General features: G+C 40.7%; 1 protein-coding gene across 1 annotated transcript in view; it reads left to right on the top strand.

Moving 5' to 3' along the window:
• Positions 1 to 12,507, top strand: part of abcb11a (ATP-binding cassette, sub-family B (MDR/TAP), member 11a) — a 13,467-nt gene extending 960 nt beyond the window's left edge. Inside the window, exons 2-26 of the mRNA XM_008278677.1 lie at positions 4,618 to 4,662; positions 4,813 to 5,054; positions 5,138 to 5,222; positions 5,297 to 5,430; positions 5,512 to 5,683; positions 5,774 to 5,898; positions 5,980 to 6,154; positions 6,232 to 6,345; positions 6,698 to 6,808; positions 6,886 to 7,011; positions 7,098 to 7,301; positions 7,393 to 7,563; positions 7,638 to 7,827; positions 8,790 to 8,871; positions 8,966 to 9,074; positions 9,165 to 9,329; positions 9,415 to 9,519; positions 9,619 to 9,780; positions 9,880 to 10,083; positions 10,182 to 10,423; positions 10,512 to 10,668; positions 10,763 to 10,960; positions 11,061 to 11,267; positions 12,012 to 12,158; positions 12,307 to 12,507. Coding sequence (XP_008276899.1) covers positions 4,843 to 5,054; positions 5,138 to 5,222; positions 5,297 to 5,430; positions 5,512 to 5,683; positions 5,774 to 5,898; positions 5,980 to 6,154; positions 6,232 to 6,345; positions 6,698 to 6,808; positions 6,886 to 7,011; positions 7,098 to 7,301; positions 7,393 to 7,563; positions 7,638 to 7,827; positions 8,790 to 8,871; positions 8,966 to 9,074; positions 9,165 to 9,329; positions 9,415 to 9,519; positions 9,619 to 9,780; positions 9,880 to 10,083; positions 10,182 to 10,423; positions 10,512 to 10,668; positions 10,763 to 10,960; positions 11,061 to 11,267; positions 12,012 to 12,158; positions 12,307 to 12,507 — 3,798 coding nt within the window. The 5' untranslated portion in view covers positions 4,618 to 4,662; positions 4,813 to 4,842. The remainder of the gene's footprint in view (positions 1 to 4,617; positions 4,663 to 4,812; positions 5,055 to 5,137; positions 5,223 to 5,296; positions 5,431 to 5,511; positions 5,684 to 5,773; positions 5,899 to 5,979; positions 6,155 to 6,231; positions 6,346 to 6,697; positions 6,809 to 6,885; positions 7,012 to 7,097; positions 7,302 to 7,392; positions 7,564 to 7,637; positions 7,828 to 8,789; positions 8,872 to 8,965; positions 9,075 to 9,164; positions 9,330 to 9,414; positions 9,520 to 9,618; positions 9,781 to 9,879; positions 10,084 to 10,181; positions 10,424 to 10,511; positions 10,669 to 10,762; positions 10,961 to 11,060; positions 11,268 to 12,011; positions 12,159 to 12,306) is intronic.
• Positions 12,508 to 12,903: the final 396 nt, after the last annotated feature.

Below are 12,903 nucleotides of genomic sequence, written 5' to 3'. Positions count from 1 at the left end.
TTTCTAAGCAGGCAAGCTAAACCACGGTCATGCTAGCTCTTCTTAGCTTAGTTCCAGCGAGCTAGTTGATAATGTATTGAGAAATTCAATTTTTAACACATGAAAAAAAAAGCAATTTCTTCAAAAACGACTTTTATTTTTTAGATAATTAAAAACATATTTTAAAAAAAAAACTCAGAGCAGTGTCAAATTTTAGCAGTATGCAACTTTCATAGTGGTACATGAACAAAATTTGCATTTTTTAAAAGGACAAAATGAGCATAGAACTGATTTTAATACATAACCCATCCCATTTAATACACACTGTACATCCTGTTACCCTGTGATGGACTGGTGACCTGTCCAGGGTGTCCCCTGCCTTCACCCTAAGTCGGCTGGGATAGGCTCCAGCCCCCCCGCGACCCCAGTGAGGATTAAGCGGTGTATAGATAATGGATGGATGTACATCCTGTTACAAAATAAACTGAAATCAAACAGTGAATATTTGTTTTTAAGACTTTTATAAGCCAAACTCTAGACTCCAGACGGCCTCATAAGTACACGATGAGTGGCACAGCAGACAGCTTCCTGTATGTAGAGATGGCTGCTCCAGTTTTACATGGATACCTCTGATTGACTTCTGTCACTCCTGTCTCAAACTACTCTATCCAGAATGCCCACATTTCTGTCCTTTAAGGAATGTACCTTGACCTAGGACATCTGAATTGTTTTGGCACCACAAACTAGGCCACTATGTACTCTGTTTACTTCATTGAATGCAGAATCTATAAATATTTAAATAGCATACTATGGCACTAAATCAATTTCGTTTTTTAAAAGTTTCAGCCTTCTGGAAACCTTCACTGAACAGACAATTACCTGAGGTTTGTTGTCTTTTTGTTAAGTGGTTTATCTATTATAGAAATACGCTGTGCTTTCCTCTGGGCTGAAGACCATTTTATACATGTGTACCTCTGCTGTGACCCTTAAGTCCTCTTTATTACACCAGTGAGTTATTTTTTATCAGCGATAATTATAATACTCATCATGGTGAACTTTATGCTGAAACTGGGTGGAACAGTCTGTCTGTGAGGCGTGATACGCCCTGTGCTTTATTTAATTATAAGGCCACTACTGTGGTTTTTACCCCCTTACATTACTTCACTGCTGACTTTTCATCAGTGGTAAAATATAACTGTTCTTAAGTTCTGCACTAAACTACAAAGTTCAGATACTTTACTTGAGTATTTCCAACTTTTTATGCTTAGAAAATGTTGTATTTCATTTCTGTAAGAGCTGTAGTTAATTAAAAAAACAGAATTTTGACATATAAAATGTAAAAAGACCTTTTTTAAATACTGTGTGACAAACTGTGTTTAGACGTAGAGCTGAAATGCTTTGCTGATTGGCTAAAATAAAACTGTTTGTGGGAGTTTCATGCAAACATACCAAAATTTTATGCTTCCAGCTTTTTAAATGTGCAGATTTCCTCCTGCTGATCAGGCTGTACCTGTTCAAAGACAGTTGTTGGGTTTCTTGCTGCAAGTTTAGAAGGTCTTGAACTCAAAATGTCCTTAAATGACTTGTGTTGTTGTGAATTGACGAGATATAAATTGTGTAATATTCAGCTAAATTGAATAATTAAAAGAATTCCACTGTTGTCTGGACAAAGCAGGCATCTTCACAGTGTCACTTTTAGCTTTAAGACCTTTTTCTAACATTTTTTCATGCCAGACAGTCAGTTAAATGCGTCATCATCTGTTGCAGCCTGATGTGTATTAGTTTGGCTTCACGCCTACCATTTACAGCAATAAAATACTGACATGATGCAATCAATGAGTAATACTAATGCAATGAAGCAATAAACAACAGAATAAAAGTCACGTGGGCTTTTTTCTCTACAGTGAGTAGTTTTACTTTTAGTGCTTTAAGTACAATTTCTTAATCATGTTTAACTTAAGTGACCCTTTCATTGCTTTTACTTGTAACAGAAGCTGTTATATTTATACTTTTACCTAAATAAGCCTCTGAATATTTCTTCCACAGCTGCTTTTAATGTGGGCTGTTACTGAACATGCTCAAACAAGCGTGACGTTGCAGGTTCTGGCTGTTTTTACTGAGCTTGGAAAATCCAGGTTTGTTTACTGCACACCTGAGACAATCTAAAGTTTGACTCACTTTTGTCCTCGGTCCAATTTAGGTTTTTAATATAATTTTATCTTATTTCCACCAGGTCTTGTCTTGTCTTAAACCTTAAATACTCCATTTACTCTTGATGGTTTTATGATTTCATGAATTTGTCGTCTCAATAATTTTATTACAGTTTCTTTATTGACAAGTTTTTGTTTAATGCCTACGTCTTCTGTTGTATTTTTGTTCTGCCATAATAAAAATGAGGCCTCAACATCAGTGTTTAAACAAAGGTTGAGTTAAAGTCTCTCAAACTGTTCTGTTCATGTCACAAATTCACATATACTTATAAAACCTATAGAAAAACCCACCTAATTTGAATTTTATCAGCAAAAATGGTCATTTCCGGCTGTCATCACTCCTGTTGTTATGGTTCAGACTGTGCAAAATGCATTGCGAAGTCGGCTAGAAGGTGCGTCGTCATCTATTCTTAATGCAACAGAGCACTATTTTGGAAACCAAATAGTTACACTTGCTTTAATGGAACTTCTGTTGCAATTAAAAGCATTTTAAAAAGCTTAAATGTGTGTGTAGTTCAGGAATATCTGATGACAGTTGTTGTTGTCGGCGTCAGCATCAGAGCTCTGTGAGACTCTCTCTGTCTCCAGCCCCCTCCTGACTGAGGGATTATCAATCACCTGTTGTGAATAATAAGCGGCTGTAAAGAAGGAGCAAACTCCGACACCCTGTACTGCTTGTCTTAGCGGGCATTAACCCCTCAAGCATCTGCTTTATTACTACAGTTGTGTCTCTGTTTCCACTTTTTTTTTTGTAGTTTCACACATATTCTGGGTTTTGTACCATTCAAATTTTTGCAACTGTGAATTAGATAAACTCACAATATTGAGTTGACTGACAGGTGGGATGATGAACCCAATAAAATGTCACAAATACTTTAACATTTTAAATTAACAATTTAACCTCAGATAGATGAAATGTCAGTGCTAGTGTGACTAGTGCTGAAATAATTCCCTGGAACACTAAGTTCTTGGTTGTGTAGCCTTCATTAATATTTGTTAAAAATTGTGAATAATAAAAGAGTGATAAAACAATTCTATTGGCCAGTAGGGACCGGACGTTCTGCATGATTAGTATTTGTATAATGATTGTATTGAGATAACTCACGACTCCGATCAACGACCTTAAGGTCAGTAAGCCCTTTTTTACAATCTCGATTGATAACAATAAAATACCTTTATTCAAACTGATTTTCTTGATGCATCGTAACAATACGACGTTAGCAAACATCTTATTTGGAAAACAATCTAATCTGTTTGCTTATTGAACCTAAAGTGATAGTACTGTCTACTCAAATCAAGCCAAGTTTTCATATTACACCCATCCTACGACAAGACAGGCAACAGCAAAAATATGTGCAAAAAAAACCCAACAAGAAAAATAGGATGACAACTTCTACAATCAGATTTTAAAATACAGTTTATTTACTCGATTATTAAGACCAGAACAGCTGCTGTCGATGCAAAATAGCTTGATGAGTGATTGGATTTTCTCTTCCAAAGACAGTGCGGGAGAGGCCACCGCTGATAGAGGTCTTATCAGTCTAATGGAGGTGTAGATAATGGGAAAGGGGAGGCATAGGTTAACTGGAATATAAGACGGGTATGTCGTCTGATGAGCCTCAGCGTTGTTCTGGGATTTTCGAAGAAACCAGAGATTCTGCTACGAGAGGTCAGGTACTGTGCGTTTCACCTTTGTGGCATCACGAGCTGTTACAGTTTTTCTTCAGCTTTCACCAAAATCCTCCATTAATAGCTGCTGTTCTTGTCCTTTATGGTGTTTTGTTGTTGGCATTAGTGAAGCATTTTCCATGCAGCTCAGTGGAAACTGAAAATCCTGAACAAGGCCACATTTTTACATGAGAAAAAAAAGTTTTCAATCCAAACCGAATTCTCAGTTTCCAGCAGATCCTGTCTGGTCTGTTTGTGTCTTTATTAAATACACAGTGACTGGAACCACTTGTACTTAAATTATTATCTTAATTCAAGTAGCTTCAGTGAGAACCAACTGGACTTCTCTCTTTGGTTTTTAGGTTCTAGAAGACATTTCATCTCTCTCCAAGGGACTTCTTCGGTTATTATCTTGAAGTTTTATCTAATTTTATATTTATTTGTCTTTTAATATTTCTTTAAATCCACAGTTGTCAAGTGCGGAAACGCCAGCCTGAGTCAGGCCAGCTAACATGAAGAAATCGCACAAGATTGCAACACCAGGTGAAGATAACGGAGGTGAGTGAGAAACTTCAAAACTGACAAAATGTTGTTTCAATTTTGTAATGCAATTTTGGGCAATACTAAATACAGATTCCCCTTTTTTTCCAGGTGACAATCTGAAAGAGTAAGTTTGCATTGAGAGACTGAAAATATATTGTGTCTTGGTTTTTGTGTGTGTGGTTTTTTGTATGATCTAAATTCTGTGTTTTACAGAGATGAGAAGGAAAAGGAAAATGCACTCAGTGTTGGCTGCTTCCAACTGGTAAATATTTCTCTTTATATATATTATCATTCTCTTGCAGTCGCTTTCTAAGACATTTTTAGAATGTTCTATCTTTGAATTGCTCAAGAAGAAAATGTGGAACAAATTCTTGAAGAATTTGAATAAACCCCCATGAATTCCTGTCGCCAGTTTCGATTTGCCACCTGGAAAGACACCCTGATGATGGTGGTGGGGAGTTTGTGCGCCCTCATCCACGGCGCCGCTTCACCTCTCATGCTCCTGGTGTACGGCATGATGACGAACACTTTTGTGGCTTATGAGCTCGAAGTGCAAGAACTGAAAGACCCAAACAAGACGTGCAACAACGACACCATCTATTGGATTAACGGTTCCGTATATGAAACAGCTGAAAACAGCACAGTGGCCTGCGGGTACGTCTTTCATTTACTGAGAATGTGGTGTTGCTGTTAGAGAGGAGCTGATGTTGATGTTGCTCGTTTTATTCTCCTGGTAGGGTGGACATTGAATCACAGATGACCATGTTCGCATATTACTACATTGGGATTGGATTAGGAGTTCTGGTTTTGAGTTATTTTCAGGTGAGTGATTACTACATTCAGCTTTAATTAACCCCCACTTAAGCAGTTATGACTGAACATGATCTGTTTTGTAGATTTACTTCTGGGTGTTTTCGGCTGCAAGACAAATTCAGAGAATACGAAAGACCTACTTCAGGAAAGTAATGCGAATGGAGATCGGATGGTTTGACTGCAACTCTGTAGGAGAACTGAACACGAGGATATCTGAGTAAGTTGGTGGCTCTCTATCTGCAACTCAGGTCTTATCAGGGCTGAGAAACTGACTCCTTTGTATTCTGTTCCTTCTCAGTGATATCAACAAGATCAACAACGCAATCGCTGATCAGGTGTCGATATTCATTGAGAGGCTCTCCACGTTTGTGTTTGGCTTCATGGTTGGATTCATGGGTGGGTGGAAGCTGACTCTGGTGGTCATCGCAGTGAGCCCTCTGATTGGACTAGCTGCCGGACTGATGGCTATGGTGAGAGATCCGGGAGTGGATGTTTACTGTTTGTGGTGTGGTTTTTTTTAGTATTTATTTAAAATGCATCCTTCGTCTGTGTTTCCTCAGGCTGTGGCCAGGCTGACAGGACGAGAGCTAAAGGCCTATGCAAAGGCAGGAGCCGTAGCTGATGAGGTTCTGTCTGCCATCAGAACAGTAGCAGCTTTCGGTGGAGAGGAAAAGGAAGCCGAGAGGTATTGTGTAGTACTTGAACGAATATTACAAATGATGATGCCATTACTTTCTTATCTGAAACCACATTCAACTTTGCACAGGTATGACAAAAACCTGGTGGAGGCTCAGAACTGGGGAGTAAAAAAGGGCACAATCATAGGAGTGTTTCAAGGATACCTGTGGTGCATCATCTTCCTGTGTTACGCTTTGGCCTTTTGGTACGGCTCCAGACTAGTCATCGACACCAAGGAGCTGTCTCCTGGTGGTCTCATTCAGGTAAAGTTAAACTCTATCTTCTGATGCTATTTGAAATACAAGTGCTCTTTGTCTCAACCTGTGTGTTTGTTTTTCAGGTTTTCTTTGGAGTGCTGATGGCAGCTATGAACCTTGGCCAGGCCTCGCCGTGCCTGGAGGCTTTCGCTTCTGGACGAGCAGCTGCAAAGTCCATCTTTGAAACAATTGACCGGGTAAAACCAAGATGCTATCTATCTATCTATCTATCTATCTATCTATCTATCTATCTATCTATCTATCTATCTATCTATCTATCTATCTATCTATCTATCTATTGTGTAGCACAGAGCAGTTTAACAGTGTTTGAGCAGAGCTGTAGTGAGCTGGTTTGCTTGAGCTGCAGCATTTGGGGAGGAGTATGTGAGAAGGTCATAGATCTCCACATTCTAAAGCAAGCAACAGGAAGGGATTATTTTCATAAAAAACTTCCAAATGTGTGGCTTTCATTAGTCAATGACTAGAGTGAGAGAAAGTTTAAATCAAATCAGCCTCATGTTGTAACTTTCTTTGTCGTTGCGTTCACAGGAACCAGAAATTGATTGTTTATCAGAAGAGGGCCACAAGCTAGACAAAGTAAAAGGCGACATTGAGTTCCATGACATCTCTTTCTACTACCCATCTCGGCCAGAAGTCAAGGTAACGCTCATCGTCTGGCATTTGTTTCGTCAATTTTTCACGTTTTCATATTTAAACTCATGCAACTACTTTTTCAGATTTTAGATAATCTGAGCATGAAGATCAACGCGGGAGAAACCACTGCTTTCGTTGGGCCGAGTGGTTCTGGAAAGAGCACCACAGTTCAGCTCATTCAGAGGTTTTATGACCCAAAGGAAGGAATGGTAACTACCTGAGCAGCCTCAAGGACAACACAGTGAATTGTTTGAAGGCTTCACCGTAATATCTTTAAATCTAATGTCGCTCTCAGGTGACTTTGGACGGCCATGACATCCGTACCCTAAACATCCGGTGGCTCCGCTCTCTCATCGGTATTGTGGAGCAGGAACCAGTGCTGTTTGCCACAACCATTGCAGAGAACATCCGCTATGGTCGGCCTGGGGTCACCATGGAAGACATTATCCAGGCAACAAAGGAAGCTAATGCTTACAGTTTCATAATGGATCTACCACAGGTACATTTCCATACTGAGTGACAATACAACAGAACTGCAGCGGTTTCATAATCTCATGCTACATGTTCATTTGTACCATTCTGACCACCAGCAATTTGACACTCTGGTGGGTGACGGTGGAGGCCAGATGAGTGGAGGACAGAAGCAGAGGATTGCTATCGCTCGAGCTCTCATCCGAAACCCCAGAATCCTGCTGCTGGATATGGCCACATCTGCCTTGGACAATGAGAGTGAAGCTATCGTCCAGGCAGCGCTAGACAATGTGAGTCCATACACTGCATACGTGGAACACATTAACATTATAGGATGGCACCCTAATAACCGTTATACCTGCAGGTACGGACAGGAAGGACAACAATTTCTATAGCCCACAGACTGTCCACAATTAGAAACGCAGATGTCATCATTGGGTTTGAGCACGGGCAGGCTGTGGAGAGAGGAACGCACAGCGAGCTGCTGGAGAAGCAGGGCGTCTACTTCACTCTGGTCACGCTGCAGAACCAAGGCTCATCCAACACAGCTAACGGTAGGATTTACTGTAGTGAAGCAGGGCTGCAAGTGATATTCATAGGCATCGAAATGTTTTCTTCTTCTTCTTCTTCTTCTTCTTCTTCTTCTTCTTCTTCTTATTATTATTATTATTATTATTATACCTTTATTCTTTCTTTTCTATATCTATTTTATGTGTATTTTTATTCTTATGTTTGCAGTATTTTTATATGTAATTTTTTTCTTTCTAGTATGTGTCTATCTCTGTGTGTCTTGTTGCTGACAGCACTGTGAATTTCTCCACTGTGAGATAGATAAGGCTTATCTTGTCTTATCTTATCTTATCATATTTTATCTTATTTTACTAGCTTTGACCTTTTTGGGCAATAAAATGTCAGAAAATTCTCAGAAAATCGCCATCCTAAAGTTCACATGAACATCTTCAGGTGTCTTATTTCAGACAAGCACGGCTCAAAAACCAAATATGCTCAGTTAACAACAGAAAAACTGCAGATTTTAGATCTTACGAAGATACATTGATCCATATTTTTGCTTGATAAATTACCTAAATGGTTAATTGGTTGTAAAAAAAAAAAATTGTGGCAATTCAGCTCTAATACAGTTAAGTCCACATCCTCGTTGCCCTCTAAAACTCTATTCTTAGCAGGGCACTGAAATTTGCATGCACTGCTTCAGCCATCAGCTACCATCTGTTTTTCCCTGTTCACCTTCCTCTGTCGCACACAGTCAGAGGTGATATTTGTCGTGCAGCCGCAACTGATGCAGTGGAGGCTTAAACTTGCCACACTGAGTCCACTAATCCAACACTGATGAGGAATCATTGGGTTCTCTGATTGACTAAAGCAGCACATTTAAAAGCATGCAGCAGGTGTCACAGGTCAAATGTGTTTTAGTTTGTCTTTGCTGTGTTTGTTAAAAGCAATGAAAGCTCCCATATTTGCATTAAAGCTGCATTTACTTACATTTTTTGTCTTCTAGATGTGATCAGTGAGTCTCTTGAAGAAGATTTTGATCAACGAGTGAGGAGTTTTAGCCGTGGAAGCTCCAGATCTAGTAAAAGGTGAACCCAATAGTAAATCTGCCTAAAAGAGTCCATACAGAGAAAATGTATGAATAGGTCATCATCAGTAAAAATGAATTGTAACTCTCTACAGGAGCTCTGTTCGACTGCGATCTCAGAGCAAACTGTCTTCCGATTTTGTCCCGGATGTACTATCAGGCAGCTTCAGTATGCTTTCTGACGAGCACATCACACCAGACGATGTGAGACCTCTTTTTAATGCTTTGCAACGCACTACTTTATTATTGTATATCCTATGGAAATGACCTGCTCTAACACATGTATCTTAATAGAAACTTGAGGATGATGCAGACGAACATGTGGAGCCTGCTCCAGTTGCACGCATCCTGAAGTACAACCGGCCGGAGTGGCCCTACATGCTGCTGGGCTCCCTGGGAGCTGCTATCAATGGCTCGATCAACCCCATCTACGCTGTTCTGTTCAGCCAGATCCTTGGGGTAAAGGCTGCTCCCATGACAAATGCATAATCTCTTTTTACAAGTTGAATTGGCTGGTTTATATCTATGCCTTCTGTTTTTACAGACCTTTGCCATTCGTGACGTAACTGAGCAGAGGGAGCAGATCAACGGGATCTGTGTTCTGTTTTGTCTTGTGGCTGTGGTCAGCTTCTTTTCACAGTTTGTGCAGGTTTGTGTCAGAATAATCCTTGTCACAGAATTGACATTTGGACTCATCGTTATCTCAGTATAGAGCACAGCAGAATCAGCTTTGATTTAATGTTTTCAGGGTTACGCTTTTGCAAAATCTGGAGAGCTGCTGACCCGTCGCCTGAGGAAAGTGGGCTTCCAGGCCATGCTGAGACAGGAGATCGGCTGGTTTGATGACAATAGAAACAGTCCTGGAGCTCTGACCACCAGACTGGCCACAGACGCTTCCATGGTCCAGGGGGTGAGCTGCCATTTAAAGACCTAATATCTCTTATGGGAGTGTAGTTCTGACATGGTATTAACAATGCTGTTTTGCTTGTGGCTGGATTGTTTTCTGCAGGCGACAGGTTCTCAGATCGGCATGATTGTTAACTCGCTGACCAGCATAGGAGCCTCGTTCATCATCGCCTTCTACTTCAGCTGGAAGTTAACGTTGGTAATTATGTGCTTCCTGCCTCTCCTCGGGCTGTCTGGAGCTTTCCAAGCCAAAATGCTGACAGGTTTTGCAAATGAAGACAAAAAAGCCATGGAGGAAGCAGGACAAGTAAGCTAATCCCTCCAGAACATTCACCATTTACATGTCCTGATGGCTAAGAATTCCTCTGTGTAAATCGAGACTGACCAGTGTTTTCTCTCCCACAGGTGTCCAGTGAGGCTCTCGCCAACATCAGGACAATAGCAGGCTTGGCCAAAGAGAGCTTATTTGTGAAATCATACGAAGAGAGACTCGAGCTCCCATATACATCTGCTAAGAAGAAAGCCAACATCTATGGGTTATGTTTTGGTTTTGCCCAGTGTGTCATCTTCATGGCCTACGCTGCTTCGTTTAGATATGGAGGCTACCTGGTCAGCACTGAGGGGCTTCAGTACATGTTTGTTTTTAGGTAGGTAACTCTCTGGCTTTATGTAATCAATCATACTTTGAATTTTGAGATGCGATGCCAACACTGTGCTCATGTGACGTGTCTCCAGAGTGATCTCAGCCGTAGTCATCAGTGGGACGGCACTGGGCAGAGCTTCCTCCTTCACTCCAGATTACGCCAAAGCCAAATCTGCTGCTGCTCAGTTTTTCCAAATGTTGGACAGAGTTCCTAAAGTCAGCATCAGCCCGTCAGATGGAAAGAAATGGGTAGGTGGATTTTAATTAAATTTGTAAGAGGTATGCAAACTAAAGTGTCATTTTGTCACAGTGTCACTATAACAAGTCTTATTCATTTTTTTAGGACAACTTCAAAGGGAACATAGAGTTCCTTAATTGCAAGTTTACCTATCCGAGCCGACCAGACAGCCAGGTGCTGAAGGGCCTGGTTGTGTCTGTGAAGCCCGGTCAGACTTTGGCGTTTGTTGGAAGCAGCGGCTGTGGCAAGAGCACCAGTGTTCAACTGCTGGAAAGGTTCTACGACCCTGATGAAGGACATGTGGTGTGTGTTTTAGACATTAGTTTCCTGAAATCGCAAAATGAGTTCAATATATATCCCAAAGACATTTACTCAGCTGTGACTGTGTATCTTTATTTTTCAGCTGATTGATGGCCATCGATCTCATTCAGTCAATGTGCCGTTCCTGAGATCTCAGATTGGCATCGTGTCCCAGGAGCCTGTTCTGTTTGACTGCAGCATCGCCGAGAATATACAGTACGGTGACAACACGCGCAACGTCAGCATGGAGGAGATCGTTGAGGCCGCAAAGAAAGCCTTTCTTCATGACTTTGTGATGGCGCTCCCAGACGTGAGTGGAACACTTTACCTGATGATTAAATTTTACATGAACGACCACTGAAGTCATCATTGTTAGTCTGGTCACACTGTGGCTGTTAACAAGAATGCTGTGTAGTTAAATCAAGCACAGATTAAATATTCATACTTTGCTGGAGGCTAATTTCACTGTGATACTGATGCTTAAAACTAAATCACCGACTAATCATTTGTTCCTTTCAGTGGAAAACGGGCAGCATGATGAAGAGTTGACAGAGCACTCACATTAAAAGCTGCTTTGAAAGGTGTCAGCTTATTTGGCAAAAACAAAATCTCACCACAGGGTCTGTTTAGTAGCTGCTCTCAAGCTCTTGGTCACATCACACGATCTTCCTCAGCTGACTGCATTTGCACTGTTTTCAAGCTGACAGCCAAAAATGAAAGCTTTAAAATCTACAAATCCATGACCACCTAGTTTGGATCATGTAATGTGATTGAAAGCTTCAGAAAAACTGTTAAATGGACCTTGGGGTTAAATTGTTGTAGTGTTTCCAAGGTCAAGAATGAGATTAAAGTCATCTGTCACGTGGACTTTGTTACGTATAAGTCATATTTTAAACAACAAATAAAGCTGAACTCACTTATAACATATCAGACATTGCCACTGAAATCCCAGAAGTAAATCATACAAGTTTACCACGCCAATACAATTATTTCAATTACAACAATAGCTCTACATGTGACTTTTTGTTTTCTCCCCTTCTGTCACGACTGGTAGAAATATGAGACCCAGGTTGGTTCTCAGGGGTCTCAGCTGTCAAGAGGACAGAAACAGCGCATCGCCATCGCCCGGGCCATTGTCAGGAACCCCAAGATCCTCCTGTTAGATGAGGCTACCTCTGCCTTAGACACAGAAAGTGAAAAGGTATGATACATTTTACAACCACTGAAAGTAAAGCATTCCTTTGCACTCAGTCAGTCTTTACATGATCAACATGTGTAGCGTTCATCTCCAAATACTTACACAAAACACCAGGAGAACATTCTCATGACAGCGTTCTGTTTCCCTGCAGACGGTCCAGTCCGCTCTGGACGAGGCGAGAAAAGGACGAACCTGCATTGTCATCGCTCACCGGCTGTCAACCATCCAGACGGCTGACATCATAGCAGTGATGTCACAAGGAGTCGTCATAGAGCAGGGCACGCATGACAAACTCATGGCCCAGAAGGGCGCCTACTATAAACTGGTCACAACAGGCGCTCCTATCAGCTAGCCGCCTGCAGCAACGTGATACAAAGAGCATATGAGAGAGATCAGTTTTGTCATAGTTTACACCCGTTTGAATGGATTTCATGTCATCTTGTGATATCACACTGAAAAAGTCTCACATGAGGTAACGTCATATCCTGCACATTAACCTGGTTTTATGTTCATTTTAACTAATTATGTAGGTTATTACTAATTGTATGGCAGTAAAGCTATTTATTGTGTATTTATTTGTTTACTAGTAGCTTATGTAAATGAAAGGATGAGGATTTTTATATGCATCTAGTACGAGTGCATTATGTACTGTTTGATTATTTGAATAAGAAATCGTCACACAATACAGCGGTACTCACAAAAAGGACAACACTACACTCTACTATTATTCCCGCACTGAAAAATTTCA

Source organism: Stegastes partitus, unplaced genomic scaffold (genome assembly GCF_000690725.1).
Source record: "Stegastes partitus isolate 25-593 unplaced genomic scaffold, Stegastes_partitus-1.0.2 Scaffold130, whole genome shotgun sequence".
Lineage (NCBI taxonomy): Eukaryota > Metazoa > Chordata > Actinopteri > Pomacentridae > Stegastes > Stegastes partitus.
The sequence above is the reverse complement of the archived record's forward strand: the minus strand, read 5'-3'. Positions and strand labels throughout refer to the sequence as shown.